Raw genomic sequence first — 19593 nt, 5'->3', positions numbered from 1 at the left:
AAAAACTTCTGTGGGAGCGGGCGGGAAATGGTGGGGGGGGGGAGGGGAGCCCGTGCAAGCTCCGTCACAATGGGTTTGGGGGGCGGGGAAGGGGGGTTTGCCATCATCAAAGTGTGGACAGACATCTTCCTCTGCTGTGAATCGTGTCAACCCGCCCATCTGCGGAGACGGACCGGCCGGGCGCCCCCAGCTACCACAGCTGGGCAGACTCCGCCAGACCCGGGCGCAGACTGAGCGGCCGCACGCTGCTGGGCCCACCACGCGCCGGGCCCGGGCTCAGGCTCAGGCGGCTCAGCCCGGCTCGCTCACGTCCCGCCCCCCGCGTGTGTGGTGCGGGCAGCCCCGCCCCGCCGCCCGGAATCCTCCATCCTTCCCGGCATGCCCCGCGCTCACCATCGAGTCGCGCGTGCTGCCGTCGTCGCCGCCGCCGCGAGCGCTGGAGGTGGGGAGAGCGGGGCGGTCCCGCCGGCCTCTCTCTCTCTCTCCGTCTCTTTCAGGCAGCGGCAACATGGCGGGCGTGGGGCAGGGCGCGAGCCCGGAGCAGGCGGAGACGCACCTGAACGGGGAGCTGCTGGAGCCCGAGGAGGCGGAGGGCGGCGCGGCGGGGCCCGGCGCTGAGGAGGGCGCCAAGAAGAAGCGGCGGAAAAAGAAGAAGAGCAAAGCCGCCCCCGCGGGTAGGGGTCGGGAGCGGGGCCTGGAGACCCCCCCCCCCCGCAGCCCCACCCCGCTGACGGGAGCGGGGAGCCGGGCACGGCCCTGCGGCGGCTCGGAGCGGGGGGGGGGGCTGGAGCTCGTGTGGATGGGACTAGGGAGACCCTCCTTGGGGGGCGGCGTGGGACAGTGTGGCTGCCTCGGGGGAGGAGGGGACAGGCTGGGGGAGGTGTCGGGGGAGTGAGGTCGTCGAGGGGGAGCGGTCGGTGGGGGGGTCGGGGAGTGAAGCCCCCTGGGCGGGGGGCAGGCCGTGCGGGGGTGAGGGTGAGGTGTGTGAAGGCCCCTTCAGGGGGGAACGGGGCAGTCTGTGGAGCGGGGTTCCTGTGGGCGTGTGTAGCTGAGGTGGGAGTGGTGGCAAGTCTCGACGTGATCTGGGACGTGGTTCTGAGTGTATGGCTGCCATTGGGCTGGGGTAATCTGCCGTGGGGTAAGTCTGTCAGTGGTGGGCCATGATGAGACTGATGTAATTGGCTCGTGTCATTGTGGTGGTGCTGTTAATTCCCCCACTCTCTGCTCCTGTCGCTTGTCTTAGAGGCAGGTGATGTGAAGTGCCTGAAGATCACTCAAAACGGTGGTCAGCATGTAAAGAGTCTTAGCATGGCACAGGGGCTGCTGGTTGCTCATGCACAATCTCTCTCTCAGAGGTATTTCAGCTCTCAGCCTGTGGTGATTGTGAATGCTGCTTTGTGCACAGCAATATCCACCCCCATGGCCAGAGATAAAAGGAATAATTTTGTTGTCTTAAAATTTATCCCACAGGAGGGAGCCACTCCCTGCTAACTTCCCAAATACTGTATGTAGAGACCTGGGCTGAGTCTGTGCGAATAGTGTAAGGAAACCACAATCTGAGTTTCTTTTAACAGACTAGAAGTTAGAATTGAAGATAATTCCTGTTTATAATTATTTTCTTAACACTCCTGCTATTTCCTTGGAGCAGGCTGGTGCTAAGGACAGCAGAGTTACACAGACAGAAAATAACTGTAATTATTTAAACTGTTGAATAATCTTACCTTTATGTACAGTTTTCTATAATGGCACCTGTCACCATAGTATCTAACAGTTACTATGACACGTTCATTTCTTTAGAAAAGGTGACAAGTGCTCTCACATCTTCATAAGGAGGGTAGTAAAAATACTTGCATACATTTTTTAGGTTTTTATATCACAATTCAGAGCCACTTTATTTTGTTAAACCACACTTTATTTTGCAAACAGGACAAGAAACAGAGAAAGAATTAGAGGGTGTTCTTGATGATGTAGCAAAACAGTTGGATAAACAAACACTGGAGGAGAAGGAAAAAGATGATGATGATGAAGGCAAGTGTAACATTGTTTTTCTAACCTCTAAAATAAAAGTCTGTGAAGTGCTTGAAATTGTAGAGTACTTTCTACAGATGTCTAGTTTTTCCGGTTTAAGTAATTTTCTTTTCATGCAAGATGCCACTGTATATTTGTAGCATCTTTTCTTCATATTCAACAGTTTGCTAACTGGGCCATTAGCCTCATTCACTGTCAAACAACATTGTCACTTAAGCAAGAGGTTAAATTTCAAAGACAAACACATTGTGCCAGCTGATAGCAAAAGTTATAGCAGGTTTTTACCCTTATGAATTTATACCACACTTTATTACATTTTCCCAAGGAGATATCTTAGTCTGATATAGAACAAGTAATATAGAAGAGGAAGAGACTGAGGTGATGCTATAATAAATAAAATACACTATTATACAATATGTGTTTCCAGTCATTGAGGAAAATTCTACCTGTAATCCTAGTTCTTGCATGGAAACTCAACTAAAGAAATATGAAACACATTACAGGCACACGCTTTCTTTTGTGTATTTTTGCCAATATGGATTCTAAGGAAGTAGTTTGTGAATAATTTTTTGTTTCTGATTAGAATTTCAAAATATTTTGTTGTATAACATGATTGAAACTAACTAGAAATTGACTTGTTCAGTAAATTCATTTTTCTGTATAATTAAACCATGCATTTAGCACCTGTCTGCTGAGTGAGCATTTAAAATTGGCTCAACATCTTAAGGTGATCATCTTTAAATTTATCTCTTGGCAAACGACCTCTGGATCTTTAGATTTCAGAACATATTAAATTGGATATTAGTATCTAAAAACACTTCAGTACAAAGAAGAAAACAAATTGCATTGATGCATATAGCACTAGACAAATAACCTTTGATGCTGAATATATATACAGCATCCAGGTCTATTTAATAGTTGTTCATAGTACTATGTTCTGATAAAACTGAATTTCTGATGGCTTACTTCAGGTGATGGGGTAAAGAGATATTAATGTTAATGTAATATGTACACTGTTACTATGATTTCTGTTGAGTCGGAAAATAATAGAGACTGTAATGGTGAATAATAATGAAAATAATAGTGAATGCTTCATAGTGAAAGGAATTCCTTGGGGGGGAAAAAATTAAAATATTCAAGGATTCTGTCTCAGGAGAGTGTTTTTATTTATAGATAAAATGCTACATAGCATTTCATTCTGCTCTGTCTTTTTTACAGTGTCATTAGCAATACTTAGGTAAACCTTAAATTTAAAAGTGGTCTTACTGAAATAATGCTCTCCCGATCTTCTGCACAAATTACTTGTAAATTCTTCCACAGTATACATATCAAATATCAGAATTTTTAATTTTTTTTATTGCTTTTGGTGTTTTTGTCTGAACCATTCTCTTCACACCACTTGAAATCTGTATGATTGTGGGAAATAGCATAGAGGCCATGCCTGAAATCTGCTCCTGTTTTGTTTTTTTTAAATACTCAAATTTTTAGCCATCTCTACAGTTGGGAACCCCCAACACTGCCTATTGGATGGGAAGAAGGGGTCAGAAAGTATTCACTATGGTTCTACTGCATTACTGAATTGGGCTGTCAGCTTGGCTCATCTGAGATGTTGGAAAGTAGTTACTGTATTTCAGAGAAACGAATGACATTTCAAGTATGGTCATGGCATATAAGGAGTTGTTTCAATTCCTTGTAAGTTCTTAGAGTGCTAGTCTGGTGAAAAAATTATCTGTGTTACCAGATAAGCAACCTGGAACAGAAGGGAGTATTAGATGGAAACAGTAATTGTGGTTCTGGCAGCTGAGTAAGTCTGCAGCAATCTTAAAGGACATGAGAGCGTAGGCCCAGTTAGTTTGGTTTATTGATTGGCAGATTCACTTGTGAGTGGCCTATAAGACCATGTCAAGTGAATAACGGTAGCTACAGACTTCTTGAGTTTTGCCAGTGTCTTCAGTGGTTAGCATAGGGACCTGGAAGATACCCTGATTCGGTGAGCTAGTGAACTGTATGCCAAGACTATTACTTTTTCTGAAGCATGGTTAATGGATTAAGCACAGTTCAAGGTCAGTCAATCTGACACAGTTACTGTGCTTGAAAGAAATAAGTATAGGCTGTTAAGAGAGATTGACCACCTGAATGCTAAATACATTTTTGGTTGGGAACCTGGCAGGACAGATTATAAAGCACAAACACCTTGTTTCTATCTACAAGACATCTTTAGAGATTATAAAACAAGAGATACTTAATGCTGAAACTGGACTTTCTTTTATGAACTGGCTTTTAATTAAGTACTAAAATCTGAACCCATTGCAGAACTGCAACAACGTAAAAATCACCAATCTACATAACTCAGATGACGTTGACCATCATAAGTCATTTGTCATTTGAGAGGCATAGAGATTCCGATTTTTGAGCCAGGAATGCCCTATCAATTTTTATAGATGAGCAAATATAGGGTTCTGAGTAAATACAACGAAAACAGCAGCACTTTATATTGGAAGAAATTGAGACAACTTCTGGAATCAGTGTTTGTAACCAAAACAGGAAAATTGGAGTGGGGAATGTTTGGATCTAGAAGGTGTAGGAAGATACTAGATGTTCAGAGTAATCAGCACTTCAGCTAAACATTTGTACAATGTTATATAATCCTTGCACATGTGGAGTAGCTAAATGTTATTAGATGCAGCCACATCATTTTAAGTAAGTAAATACTGTGGATAGAATCAAACCATATTCTAATCACACTCAGGCTGTTGCTTCTTGCTGCTTTGATGCCATATGCTCCCTTTCCCCCAATCTCTGAAAATTTGTAGGAGGGAGTCCTAGAAATACAGGTCTTATTCCTGTGGTACCTGCCATTTATATCTTCTGCACTACTTATGTGGTGAGATCCACTTTGACCTTTGTGAGTGCTGTTTTTCTTTTCCTTTTTTCCTTTTTTTTCTTTTTCTGGTAAAGAAAAAGTAGCAGTTCCCTAAAGTGGTGGTCACTTCTTATTAGCTGTGTTGTCTAATATGATTCTTTCTGATCCCCTCCCCTCCAGAGGCTTCTTGTTAGCTATATTGAGAAAATGGGATTTGAGATGGGAAGTGCTCTATTTCTAACAAATTCCTCATAGGTTCCCTTTGATAACATCTTAAATATGCCACCGACTTAAAGGAACTATTCAGAAATATGCTGCTAGCAGCAGTGCTTTCAGAAGTATCTTGTTATGTCTGAATCTGGAGTAAGGAAGGAATCTGTAGTTGTTAATGGCTGCTTCTAGCTGTCTCTCTTACCAGTTCAGCTTCTACAGAGTTTATAGAATCTATGAATTTGTGGACTTGTAACAAATTTGAACAATATCAATTTCAGTGCAACTGAGGTAGAAGTAGTGTTGGTCCCAGAAGCAGTGTTGTACCTGGTTCAAAACTCAAATTCTTCTATTTGTTTGTGGCATAGTTTAGAACGGCTACACACATTTAAATAAAGTCAAATGTTTAACCTGCTAATATAGTTTGTATAAAACTGTTGATTTTTCATTGCTGTGTAGAAGTTATAAACTCAGGTGTCAGATACAGGTTGTTTCATAAGCTGTATAAAATTGAGGTGTCAGTTTTCCACGTGCCCTTTAAACCAATTTACCTTTGGGTAGTTTCTCTGTAAGGTGCCACGATAACATTTGTTCTACCTTTGAGTCGTTGAGGATGTTTGTGTATATACACATTTCTTTTACAGATGGAGAGGGCGAAGGAGATGGAGCAACAGGAAAGAAAAAGAAGAAAAAGAAAAAGAAGAAAGGACGTAGGTGTCAATTACAACAATAATATATGGAATTTTCAGAATTTTCACTTATATTAGGATAAGTTTATTATGGTTGTCCAATTAAAAATATTGTGGGGGATGGCACACAAGGTAGCTCCTTGGCCACGGCAGTCTGAATGTTCTCTTTGGTGCCTTTGAATGCTGCACTGAGCATTGGGCCAGGTCAGATGACTTGAGGGCATCATGGCACATGGTGTTCCGGTGGTGAGCCCAAATTCTGACAGGAGGCTCTTAAATATTCTTGGATATTTTTGCTTTTCTTGCAGTTGATGATAATTCACAGTTTGCAGTATAAAACTTCTTAAAATTTTACTCAACAGCTAAGGTGCAGACAGATCCACCTTCTATTCCAATATGTGATCTATTTCCCAGTAGCGTATTTCCAAAAGGAGAAGAATGCGAATATCCACCAACACAAGATGGGTAAATGTTTTGTATCTGTTTTTAAATCTAAAGATTCACTAAGTTTAAAAAATAAATACTTCTCTTCTGAAAGAACTGCTGATGTGCAATGAAAGATTTAATTTTCCTGCTTTCCAAGCTTTGCTTGAATAATCCTTAATGTAAATTATGAACAAAGTTGATGGTAATGCCGCTTTATTGGCTGTTATTTCAGAAATATTCTGCCTCCTGACCCTTTAAACTCACTGGACTGGATTTATATTTTACTGAAATGTTTGTGTAGCTTGCTTTTTTGTGGAGTCCCCATAGAAACTAACATAACTACAGTATCATATGTGAACTTCCTTGATCCTCTTAATAGGATATTAACTGGAGCATTTTGATGTCTGGAGCTGGGTCAAAAATATAGAAGGGAGGGGGAAGTATTTGAACACTCATGGAAATAAATGCCATTTTACTTGCTATCTGCAAACTTTAATAGGAGCAAACTTTTTTTTAGGTATAACATTCATGGAAAGAGTGTCTAATGTATGAATGTTTACACCCTGATTGATTTCAAGCCCTCCTCATGTTTATAAAAAACTTGTTCGCTCAGGTAGCAGAAGTAATGCAATGAAACTTAGGTGACCATAACTAACAAAAAATGGGAAAAAATTTGTTGAAAACATTGTTTTACTAAAAAGTCGTCTTATCTCTAGTAATCTCTTTTAAATAGCATGTACATTTAAAAATCACACTAATTTTTGTGTCTGATAGTCTTACAAGTATGCTTAAGGTTACTATAACTGAAAGATCTGAGAGAAATATTTTTATCTGTTTACTTTTATGAAGTGCTGTCAATTGCTCATAATACTTTGGACTTTTATATAGCCAGTTTCTCTTGTTTAAGTCTATCTCAGCAATGTAGAAGTGAAAGTTTTAAAAACAAAATATGATTGTAATTTCACAAACATTGGTAAGGGAACTCATGGAGAGGTGTAGTACCTAAATGAAAAGTAGCTTCATTTTTTGAAATTGCTTAGATTTCCTGGTGATAGTGTTCCTTTAAAATGTGTCTTAAATCAAAATACAAAACATACTCTTTGGACTGAGTAAACTGTGCCTCTCAACTCTCATGTGGTCCTACCCAAAACAACTCAACATAATTTCAAAGCGATTTTCTCTTCTTTTGGTTCCACATATAGACTTTAATAATTGGTTACATTTTAGCCAGCTAAATGCAAAAAATTACCAATTGTTAGGTATAAGGGATGATTATCTAACCACAACTAGGGGAAAAAATGTCTTGCTTTGTGTAGGGCTTGAAAGTTCAATGGGGCTGCCTCATGTGACTTTCCAGGCTTAGGTGAATAATTTTTTTGAGGGCAGAGAACTATATAGCAATTTTAATGTTATTTGAACACCATCGATAAATATTGCAAAATTTGTGAATGAATACTTGGTTTTTCAAGGCTATAACTGACATATGACTCCTTGAATAATGGAAGTATAACTGGTTTGTGATAACTCTCCCGTTTTAAAAAGTGACCCATACAAGATAGTTGTGGCTTTCAAACTGAATAAAAAAAGATAGGGAACTTTTGAAGTCATTTAGTTCTTTTACCCAGCCACTATTACGCACCAGAGCAGGGTTGTGTCCTGCTATGTATTTTTGGGTAATTTTTAGATGATCCAAGAGAAAAAGTGGTAAACAAAACCCTGTGCTATTGGTGTTCCTAAACCCACCAACTGCCAGAAACTGGGACTGGGTAACGGGTTGAATCATTCAATAATTGCCCTGTTCTGTTCATTCCCTCTGAAGCATCTGGCACTGGCCACTGTCAGAAGACAAGATACTGGGCTAGATGGACCATTGCTCTGACCCAGTATGGCTGTTCTTATGTCCTAAGTCATTCGAAAGACTATTCCACAGCAGGCCTCATCAAGAATTTTTTTAACTTTTATTCAGGCTAAATTTTCCTCTGCTTTCTTTTTCTTTTCTCTGAAAAAATTTGTCCCCCTGAAGTTGAGATTCTCAGAACTGAATATAATATAATCTAGTGTGCTCTTGCTAGATTATTATGGAGAGGGGTTATCACCTCCCTGAAGTGATGCCTGTGCACTTTCAGCATAAAATTGCATTATCTTTTTTGGTGCTATGTTGTATCGCAGGCTCATGGAACTTGTCCACTCCCACGTTTATTGGTCTCTTTTGGAGTTACTGGTGAATAATTGATTTTGGATTACTTTTCCTCACATGCATTAATTTTGCATTTTTCCAGGGTGAATCTCATTTTATTTTCTGTCTGCATTTCTAATCTCTAGGTTCTTTACAAGAGTTTCTCTTCTCTGGTGTTTACATTCTAAGATGTGACATTGGGGAGATTTTAATTAACATGCTGTCAAAATCTTTTTATCCCTTTCACCTATCCCATGTTACTGATGAAAGTATCAAAATAAGAGTGCACCTATAAATGATTTTTTGAGGTGCTCCCCCCCTCTAAATATTGTTTACTATACTTTGAGCACTGGATTGAAGAGACTAAACATAGCCAAGCCTTTCTGAATTTTTTTCTTGTTAAAGTTCAGGAGATACTATCAAATGTCCTACTAAAATCCAGATATCTCTACTTTGTTCTCATAAAATGCTAGTTTTGTACTTATATCAAAGCAATCAACATATTGCTACAGTAACAAGCCTTGTGGATGGGGGGAGGCGGTAGATGTGGTATATCTTGACTTTAGTAAGGCTTTTGATACTGTCCCAGATGACCTTCCCTTAAACAAATTAGGGAAATACAACCTAGATGGAGCTACTATAAGGTGGGTGCAAAACTGGTTGGAAAACCGTTCCCAGAGAGTAGCTGTCAATGGTTCACAGTGATGCTGGGGTTCCGCAGGGATCAGTTCTGGGTCCGATTCTGTTCAATATTTTCATCAATGATTTAGATAATCACACTTATTAAGTTTGCGGATGATACCAAGCTGGGAGGGGTTGCAAGTGCTTTGGAGGATAGGATTATAATTCAGAATGATCTGGACAAACTGGAGAATTGGTCTAAAGTAAATAGGATGAAATTCAATAAGGACAAATGCAAAGTACTCCACTTAGGAAGGAACAATCAGTTGCACATGTATAAAATGGGAAATGACTGCCTAGGAAGGAGTACTACGGAAAACGGATCAGGGGATCATAGTGGTCCACAAGCTAAATGAGTCAACAATGTAATGCTCTTGCAAAAAAAGTGAACATGATTCTGGGATGTATTAGCAGGAGTGTTGTAAGTAAGACACGAGTAGTAATTCTTCTGCTCTGCTCCGCGCTGATTAGGCCTCAGGTGGAGTATTGTGTCCAGTTCTGGGTGCCACAATTCAGGAGAATGTGGACAAATTGGAGAAAGTCCAGAGAAGATCAACAAAAATGATTAAAGGTCTAGAAAACATGACCTATGAGGCAAGAATGAAAGAATTGGGTTTGTTTAGTCTGGAGAAGAGAAGACTGAAAGGGGACATAACAGTTTTCAAGTACAAAAAAAGTTGTTACAAGGAAGAGGGAGAAAAATTGTTCTTCTTAGCCTCTGAGGACCGGACAAGAAGCAATGGGCTTAAACTGCAGGAAAGGAGGTTTAGGTTGGACATTAGGAAAAACTTCCTAACTGTCGGGGTGGTTAATCACTGGAATAAATTGCCTAAGGAGCTTGTGGAATCTCCATCATTGGACATTTTTAAGAGCAGGTTAGACAAACACCTATCAGGGATGGTCTAGATCAGTGGTTCTTAACCTTTCCAAACTACTGTACCCCTGAAGCCTGAGTCCCACCCTCACGGGGCTGAGGCATGTAACTTAGTTTCATGGCGCCCCTGTGGCTCCAGGCAATTGCCTTTCTTGCCACCCCCAATACCAGCTCTGCACTTGCGACCCCTCTAAAACCCCAGGTTAAGAAACACTTGTCTAGATATTTAGTCCTGCCATGAGTGCAGGGAACTGGACTAGATGACCTCTCAAGGTCCTTTCCAGCCCTATGATTCTGTGATTCTAAATATAGTTTTTACATTCTTTGAAAAGTTGGTCAATATTTTATTTTTTTAACACTGTATAAAATTTGACAACTAATAGGAGTATAATTATTAAAGCTAATTAAATATATTTAATAAGGATACACACATTATAAATCACAAATGACATTTCAGAACATGCAGTGGTTCCATCTTCCTGTACTACTTGTTCTACCCCTTTTTGTCTAAATGCTTTTATTGCATACCACCTAGTTGCCACCTTGGTGATGAGTTCTTTATTAGGATTGGGAGTTGGAGTAGCATGTTTAAAAAAAAAAAAAAAAAAAAAAAAAAGTTGAAATACAAAGTGCAGATTTTGGTGGAACGGATCACGAAGCAAGACTGGGTCTTCAATAATTTATTAGAAGGCAAATATCTGTTTTTCTCTCTCTCTCTCTCTCTCTCACACACACACACACACACACACACACACACACACACACACACACACACACACACACACACACACACACACACACACACACACACACACACACACACACGGCCTGTACTTGAACATATGTTTGCCTGGAATCCTAATGTGTTATCATGCCAGCAGTTAAGTAGCTGCAGAGTATCTAATAGGTACAAATTTATAATTCACTGGCAAACAGAGTTAAGATTTTCAGTGGTGTATACTTTCACTGTAATTTCCTGGTTTTCAGTGTTCTGGAAGGGCACAGTGTACCATTGGGCAACCTTAACTCTGGAGTACTGCAGTTTTTTTGTCAGTGAATTTCCTAGGTGGTCTTAGCAGAAGTGTTTCTTATAGGAGTTAATGTTCATTATTCATTTAGACAGTTGTAGTTATCATATAGATTTGTTGTTGAGGTGTTACTGTGGTTATTGAAAGGTAAAGGATGCTGTTTAATTTCTAGTTGATCCTCCTCCTCCTCTATATTTTGTTATAGTGGAATGGTGATTGGTTGTGCTTTGAAATGTTTGGAGGGTAGAGTTGCTAACCAGGGAGAAATCACAGATGTGGTTTGTGTCCCAAACACTGACAGTTTTATTCTGTGTAGGTTATAGTAACATTCAAAATGTGAGAGCAGACTGGTATGTGTCTCTCTCTTTCTTCACCTGCTCCACTGTCCCCTGCAGTATATAGTCCTCCTCCACAACTGTTTCCTGCTAAACCTCTCCTTCCTATCTCATTAAGTCATTAGCAAATAAAAAGTTGTGCATTCCTGTCTGGTGCCTTCTATTGCTACATACACATCACAGGCAGCAGCTTACTAGATAGTCTCACACTTTCTTGGTTATGTAGTCTGGAACTGTACACCAGACATGCCATCACTATGCCCCTGCCAGGCCCTGCTGACCAGTCCTCCCAGCCTACCTGGGGGAGGGGATGGGATGGGGGCTGACCAGTCCTCCCCCCCACCTATGTGGGTGGGGGAGGGGGCATGTACCTTAACTTTCTATTTCCTGGGTTTTCCTGGGTTTCAGTTTAGCCACTCTCCGCGTTCTGGCAGACCACTAGGTACCACTGGGCAACCTTAACTTTGTTAACAAAGTTCATGGACATTTAATTTCCTTGGTTTAAAATAAAATTCTCAGAACCTCCATTTACCACAGCCCAGTTCTCTCCTTCTTCCCCCACTACCTTTGGCTTCTTGGCAGTAATTACCTTGGCCACAGAATGGACTAGATGTAGTCACTTCACTTTTTCTGCATCATGTCCTGGTTTTCCGTCTTTCTGCCTGTCCATCTTCCCCACAGAGGGACAGGTGTCAGCATGGGACCTGCACGTTGAGGAACTGGGAAGAGGGCACAGGAACAGTTCAGGGACAAGCCTGGAGTTAGTGGCAACTTTTTTTTTTTAGATAGTGGGACAGACGTAAGTACATGAGGGGAAGAATGGTTTAGTGTAGTGGCTTTCAAGCTGTGGTCCATGGACCTCTGGAGGTCTGCAGGCTATGTCTAAGATTTTCAAAGGAGTCCAGACTTCCGTTCAACATTTTTTTAGGGGTCCATAAATGAAAAAAGGTTTAAAACCACTAGTCTAGTAGTTAGTACCTGGGAGGCCTGGCTTCAATTGACTGCTCCGCAAAAGACTTCCTGTGTGACATTGGGCAAGTCACTTAGTCTCTCTGGGTATGTCTACACTGCCGCTTAGAGCAACCTCCCCTCCCCCCCCAGACATTCACACTAATGGGTTGAGCTAGCATGCTAATAAAAGCCATATGGATATTGTGGCTGTAGTGGAGACTTGAGCTCAGATTCTGGTCGGATGGGTTGAGAGCTTTTGCTGCTGTCTGAGCCGCAATGTCCACTTTTCTATTTTTAGCACAGTAGCTCAGGCCCTGCTAGTGTGAGGCTACGTGTGCTGAGAGGCTAACTTCCAGTTGTACTGTAGACATACCTTCTGTGCCTCCGTTCCCCATCTGTAAAAAAGGAGATAAAATCCTCATCCTTTCTGCTCCATGTCCCTGTTAAATCTGAAAGGCCCATGGAGTGCTGGGAAGGTGATGGGGCTGTGAGATGTGTTGGGGCTGTGTGGTTTGTGGCTCAAAGAATAATTACTAATGATTGGTGTCAAACTGGGAGGAGGTGTCTGTCCTGGGTCCAGGACTATTCAGTACTTTCATTAATGACTTGGATAATGGTGTGGACAGTATATTTATAACATTTGTGGATGACATCAAGATGGGTGGGGTTGCAAGCACTTTGGAGGACATGATTAGAATTCAAAATGACTTTGACAAATTGATTTATTGGTCTGAAATCAACAAGATGAAATTCAGTTAAGACAAGTGCAGGATACTATACTTAGGAAGGAAATATCAAATATATAACTACAAAATGTAGGTGGTAGGACTGCAGAAAAGGATCTGGAGGGTTATATTGAATCACAAATAGAACGAGTAAACAATGTGATGCAGTTGCGAAAAAGGCTAATATGATTCCAAGGTATATTAACCAGAGTGTTGTCTGTCAGACATGAGAGAGAGTTACTCTGCTTCTGCTCAGCACTGGGGAAATCTCAACTGGTGTACTGTGTCCAGTTCTGGGTGACACACTTTAAGAAAGATATGAGCACACTGGAGAGTCTCCAGAAAACAATAAAAATGATAAAAAGTTTGGAAAACAAGACCTATGAGGAAGGGTTAAAAAAACTGGGCGTGTTAAGTCTTGAAAAAAGACTGAGTGGGCAATAACAGTCTTCAAATACATTATATATTATAAAGAGGATGGTGATCAATGGTTTTCCATGTCCATCAGAAGTAGAACAAGAAGTAACTGATCTTAATCTGCAGCAAGGGAGATTTAGGTTAGATATTAGAAAGATTTTTCTAACTATCGGGATAGTTAAGCACTGGATAGGTTGTTAAGGGAGGTTGTGGAATCACCATCACTGGAGGTTTTTAAGAACAGGTTGGACAAACACCTGTCAGGTATGATCTAGTTATACTTGGTCCTGCCCCAGTGCATGGGGATGAACTAGATGATGTTTTGAGTTCCATTCAAGCCCTACATTTCTGTGGTTCTATAAATGTTGGATAACTGCAGTCATTTGGGGGACAGCAGAACCATAGTTTGAGCCCCAGCTGTGTGCAAAAAAACCAGCAAGAATCTGTTGATTTTTGTAGAACGCTTTTGTTTGGGGGTAAGGGGCTGTATGGCAGGACTCCTCATGACCTCAAATTTGGACCACTAAGATTATCCAGTACCCCATAACGCAGAGCATATATCAAAACAATCTGAGTAAGCATGTAGATTTCAGAGCACTGAAGAGTTGTCCTTTAAACAGAAAATGCTCCTCAGCCTTATGTATGCTTGAGTTGGCATTCTGCTATAAAAAAGTTCAAATGTTCTTTGAAATACTGATACAAAATTCTGTTTGGAACCAATAATACCAGTATATCAGAATGTTGTAGATTCACATTTGTTGTATTTTGTGTATTCTTTGTCTTACATGTTCCCATTTTAACTAAATTTTGGAACTTTTGTATAAATTGTCAAGGCTTTTTGAAATCCACAAACGTTTTACAGCAAATTTGACTTCTACAATATTTATGCTGTTTTAGCAGTAGTACTAAATATGGTAATCACAACATAAAAAAATATACTTAATATTCACTTAAGGACCATTTTAAAAACAAATCAAATGACACAATTTTCTCATGTTGCTATGCCTGATTAAAGCAAAGATGTAATGTCCTTCCGTCTTTCACTGTCTGGGATTGGGATGTGGGAGAGGAAGATAATTAGGATAACTTTTAATTTAGAATAAGAAAAAGGGCTAGTGGTGTGCATTAGTAACATAGTTTTCTGTGTTAGATTCCCATAAAGGGGGATTATTTGTGCACCTCATATAAACAGTCTTAACTTCTGTATTCTGATTTTGGGTTGTGAGCACCAAGTCCTTCACAATGAAATTAAGTTGGTTTGTTCAGCATATACAGGTCTTAACGTTTTAAATTTTGTTGGTGCATTTAGGTTTTGATGCTCGCTTTAAATTTAAAGCAGTTTCTGCCGAGTTATTGCCCATAGTTGCTTAAATTACATTTTTCAGTTCCTTCAGTCAGTCTTGTCCAGAAACAGTGGAACTCCATTTATCTGACCATCCATTATCCAGCTCTCCATATTAACCGTGCACACAGGTCCAGAAGTGAGTGATCTCTCCTGTGACCGTTAGACAGCACGGTAGCCTCTCCCTTTCCCATTCTCCAGATTAACCCAATTTTTTAATATTCAATCTGGCCCCGGTCCCAGTTAGATTGGGTAAACGGGGTTCTCTTGTATTTTCCCAGTGGATTTTGGTTCCATTAAAATTTTTTTGGTTTTAGCACCTTAGAATGTTGTATAGCCTACTCTGAGTCTGACAGGGCTGTGAGTTGGTTGGCTGGTCCACCGCAGGGAAGACTGAAAGCATGCTCCAAATAGTATAATTTCAATTTTTTTTACTTGGGGCTTTTCTTTATCAATTTAGAAACCAAGATTCAAACCAAAGCAACAAAATTCAGTCTTTTTGTCCCTCTGGTCTGGTCTTAGTGCTTGTCTCAAGGGCTTCATAGTCCTTACAGCCCTCGCCTAGCTGAGGGTTCCTCCCCAGCTAGCTACTGCTTTCTTCTGCAGGTGCTTCTCCTCAGACCCTTTCCCTAATAGATGCAGATCCCTCTTCTGTGTCCTTCCCTGACCCTGGGTCTCTTGTCTGCTCCGCTATGGAAAAGACATGAACCCTTATGTGATTTACTGTAGGCTCATGACCTGCATCTACAGGGACCAAAGGCTGTAACTGGTGTGTGGGGATGAATGCATGTACCCTGTTACATGGGCTCTTGCCTTTATTCTTATGTCTGCATTTTCTTAGCTTTTTCCATACCTACTAAATGTTGCCCTAATATAATATTTTTAAAAGTTCATTTTGAGAGACTGAGTATGAGCTAAACTAAAATGAATGAGGGCCTCAAGTTCTCAAAACATATCAGACTGAACTTCTGTTCTTTTTCTCCCTTTCAGCCATACTCTCAATCTCTCCAAAATATCTTTCTAACGAAGAGTATCTTTGCTTTGTAAATAATGTTACACAAAAGGTTTTGATCATCTGATCTGATTGGATAATAGAAAATAATCCAAATGGTGACCTGAGAGGTTCCAGTATTCAATCATGCAGTTATTTATAGTCTGTACTTCGATAGACATAATCATATTGTAACTTTACTAGTATCGGTAACATCTGGTTCCTATAACCTGTGTCATTTCCAGAATCAGTGTGAAAGATGAGGAAAAGATCTGAACATAGCTAGAGTAAATAATTTGTGCTCGTATCTTTTGGGAGATAATTCTTTCAGCATGCTTTTTGCAAATTTTTAGTAGCTTGTGATTATGAGGTTTTGAAGTTCAATTACTAAGTTAGTTTTTCATTTTTATATATGTATCTGTGAGGTGTTGTGAAAGGTCTTGCTGTGAATCATAACTATGAAAAGACTGGTGTAAAGACAAACTGTATGACTTGTAAAACTTCCTGGGGATTCTCCACAAAAGAATAGATTGGTTCAGTCAAGGCAAAGTACCTTTTCGGGGGTTACTGAAGTATGTGCTTTATGTAATGCTGCTCACTTCTGAGAGAGGCTTATCTTTCATATAATATGAATTATGTTTGTTTTTTAAATCTGATTTTGTGCTAGGGGCACAGCCAATGGTAATTACTAATACACAATATAACAAGTACCATAGGTATGAATAGGAGTCCAATATGTCATAGAATCATAGAGTTGGAAGGGATCTCAGGAGGTCATCTAGTCCAATCCCCTGCTCAAAGCAGGACTAACCTCAGTTAAATAATCCTAGCGAGGGTTTTGTCAAGCCACAGCTTAAAAACCTCTAAAGATGGAGATTCCACCACCTCCCTAGGTAACCCATTCCAGTGCTTCACCACGCTCCTAGTGAAAAACTTTTTCTTAATGTCCAACCTAGACCTCCCCCCTTGCAACTTGAGACCGTTGCTCCTTGTTCTGTCGCCTGCCACCACTGAGAACAGCCTAGCTCCATCCTACAACCCTAAGACTTATTTTACTGAATATACTGTGAGTATCAAAGTAATGTAATGTTATTAAAGTGTTTCACTTCCTTTTATGGTATAAAGGCTTTTTCAAAAGGGATTAATATTGTTAATCCAGTTAGAGTAGGAGGATGGATGGCTACTGGAGGACATCCAGTGTAAACAGGTTCTTTGTGTAGGGTACCTTCATTTAATTTTACAAAATTGCTGTAAGTAAAAAACAAAACATTGAAAATGAAGGCCCTGATCCTGAAAAAACACACAAGCAGATAGGTAACTTTATTCACATGAAAAAATCCAATTACTTCAGTGGGACTGCTAGCGCTTAAAGTTAAGCGTGTGCATAAATGTATTTTTACTACTTTTGTCTTAGTATCTCAATCTTTATCACTTCAAAACAAAATTGCTTCAGTGTTAATGAAAAGTTAATTAAACTTTCAGTACATTAACAAAGTTTACTGTGCATTTGTACACACAGGCCCAATTTTAAAAAATAAGAGCCAAAAAACACCTGCTGGGGGTGTGTGTGAGAGACAGATTTTTCAGCAGCACTTAAATTACTTAGAAGCACAAATCCCATTGAATTCAAATTGTAAACAAAGTTCACTTCAACGGCTAGAAATAAAATAGGATTTGTACAAACACACTCCCAGGAGGAATGGAGCCTGGCAGAAGCATTTGCAGCTTTCTTGGCCTTATAGAAGTTGTTCAGTATATTTGATGATGATGTTTGCAGACATAGCACAAGCTATTTGCTTTATCAATTTTGAGTTTATGGTGTTCTCATAGTAATGAAGTTAATGAGGCCCTGTACTTGTCTTTTCAACATAGATGAGCCTTTTAAGTGTAGGAAAAACTAAATTAAATCTGAAATTCTACTAACAGTTAAGAAATTAAAAAACAAGTTCAGAGCTTCCACCTTTAAGTTTGTTCCCATTTTATAGCCTTAAATTGCTAAAGGACTAGCAACATAAATAGGTTTTAAATTTAAAAAACCCTATAATTGAAATTTAAAAAAAAATTATCCACCGTGTTTGACTGCACAGACATTCAAATATGCATGAGAGAGAGATAATTATACCTGACTAAATATCCAGACCACTTATGTGACCTTTACAGAGTTCTGAACTTAGAGCGCATCTCAATATGCTTTGTTTGCAGCATTAACAATATCTTGACAGGTCACTTGAACATCTCTTAAATCTAATTGTATAACAAATTCAGCTATATCAAATCTGTATTATAGTAGAGTCTAGAGGTCCATTTCCAAAAAAGCTTATAGTCTAAGTAGACAAGATAGACAACAGGTTGCAGGGGAAGCAGCAGCATAGAAAGGTGAAGTGACTTTCTCAAGTAGGCCAGTGACACATCTCCGGTTAGAACCCTAGTATCTTGACTGAGTCCAGTGCCCTACCTGCTAGACCATGAAAGATTCCAGTTAGATACGCAGACACCTGTTAAGTTTTTTGTTCCATTTCTTTGAAAAACACATTTGATAATGCTTCATATGATGAGTATTTGTGTTTGTGGGTTCTTACATTGCACCCATTGCTGTGATATTTATGCACCTGTGGATAAAAAAGGAAATTGTATACAAAAAGCTGCTAATGGGGCATTAAGTTTGAGAATCTAGCAGAATGGTCTGAAAAGTTGCCAGACCAAACTTTACTGGACACTTCAGTAGAATCATTACATAACCACACAATGCTGGACTGTGGTACTGCTTGGTGAACACACTAAGGATATGAGTCAAGTAACTTTAGCATTAGTTACACATACAGTTCATAGCATTTTGTATTCTTGCACATGTAATAAAAGAGCATGTATGCATACATATAAATGAACAATTATTGTTGCTGTGAGCACCTTATTTTTACTCAGCAGTCAGGAAATTCAGTGTTCATTGCAAAAGTAGTGATTTCTACGCCAAATTCTCTCTTGTGATGAAATTCTTCATGGCACTGGAGAGGGCACTGTCGTCAGTCACAGCTTCCTGATTCTGTGGCTGGCCTGATTCTGTGACTGAGCTGAAGCAGGACTTCTGCTGCTTTATCTTACATCATCTGAGTAGGGATGATGTGTTAGCTGAAAATCAGTGAGGCACAGGTGCCCTTCTTTCCATCCCTGCTCCAGGATGGACATTTGGCTCTGGAGTCAGCCCCTTTATCTTTTTGCCCCTAAGAGCTGCCTTCTGTTAGGAGATTTCCTAGTTTGAAGTCACACGACTCTACATTTTTCTGTTATGACAGCATTGCCCACCTTAAAGAAAAACTCCAGTGTTCTTCTGTGAGTGCTTGCTCATGTTCATTCCCACTGTAGGTGTGTGTGCTTGTCACATGCACCAGTGCTGGAAAACTTTTTCCTTTAGTGGTACCCGTACAAGCCGGCATGGTCGCAGGACCTCTTCGTCAACCTCCTCCTTGCCTTGGCCAAGGTGGCCATTTACAACACCAGGGAGAGGAAGTTGGCTGAGGAGATGCTCTGTGACTGTTGGGCCTATTTCCATTCCTTTGTCCGATCATATATCTGGGCAGTTTCTTTGGGCCATGTCCGCTGACTCCTTATCCACTTTTGAGGAGCAGTGGGTGCTGTCTGGGGTTCTCTGCTCGGTGTCCCCTTCAGGTTCCCTTCATTTAGCCCTTTAACCTTCATGCCTGTTCCTGTTTTTTCATTCATTGTGCCCCGTAATCAGTTGCGTCCCGGGCTCAGTAGCTCCTCCCCTTAGGCTGGGGGGAGGAGTTTAAGCCCGCACACGTCCCAGAACCCAAATAGTATAGGTGCCACCGGCTCCCCCTCCCTCTCAGTTCCTTCTTGGT

The 19593-nt window shown here is 40.5% G+C and overlaps 1 protein-coding gene across 1 annotated transcript in view; it reads left to right on the top strand.

Annotated features, from left to right (window-relative positions):
* Positions 1-384: 384 nt before the first annotated feature.
* METAP2 (methionyl aminopeptidase 2) overlaps positions 385-19593 on the top strand; it is a 34538-nt gene continuing 15329 nt past the window's right edge. Inside the window, exons 1-4 of the mRNA XM_067559787.1 lie at positions 385-674; positions 1927-2028; positions 5746-5811; positions 6153-6255. Of these exons, the coding sequence (XP_067415888.1) occupies positions 509-674; positions 1927-2028; positions 5746-5811; positions 6153-6255 (437 nt within the window). The 5' untranslated portion in view covers positions 385-508. The remainder of the gene's footprint in view (positions 675-1926; positions 2029-5745; positions 5812-6152; positions 6256-19593) is intronic.

The sequence above is a fragment of the Emydura macquarii genome, unplaced genomic scaffold (genome assembly GCF_026122565.2).
Source record: "Emydura macquarii macquarii isolate MOO-44397 ecotype Brisbane River unplaced genomic scaffold, CSIRO-AGI_Emac_v2 contig_2205, whole genome shotgun sequence".
Lineage (NCBI taxonomy): Eukaryota > Metazoa > Chordata > Testudines > Chelidae > Emydura > Emydura macquarii.
The sequence above is the reverse complement of the archived record's forward strand: the minus strand, read 5'-3'. Positions and strand labels throughout refer to the sequence as shown.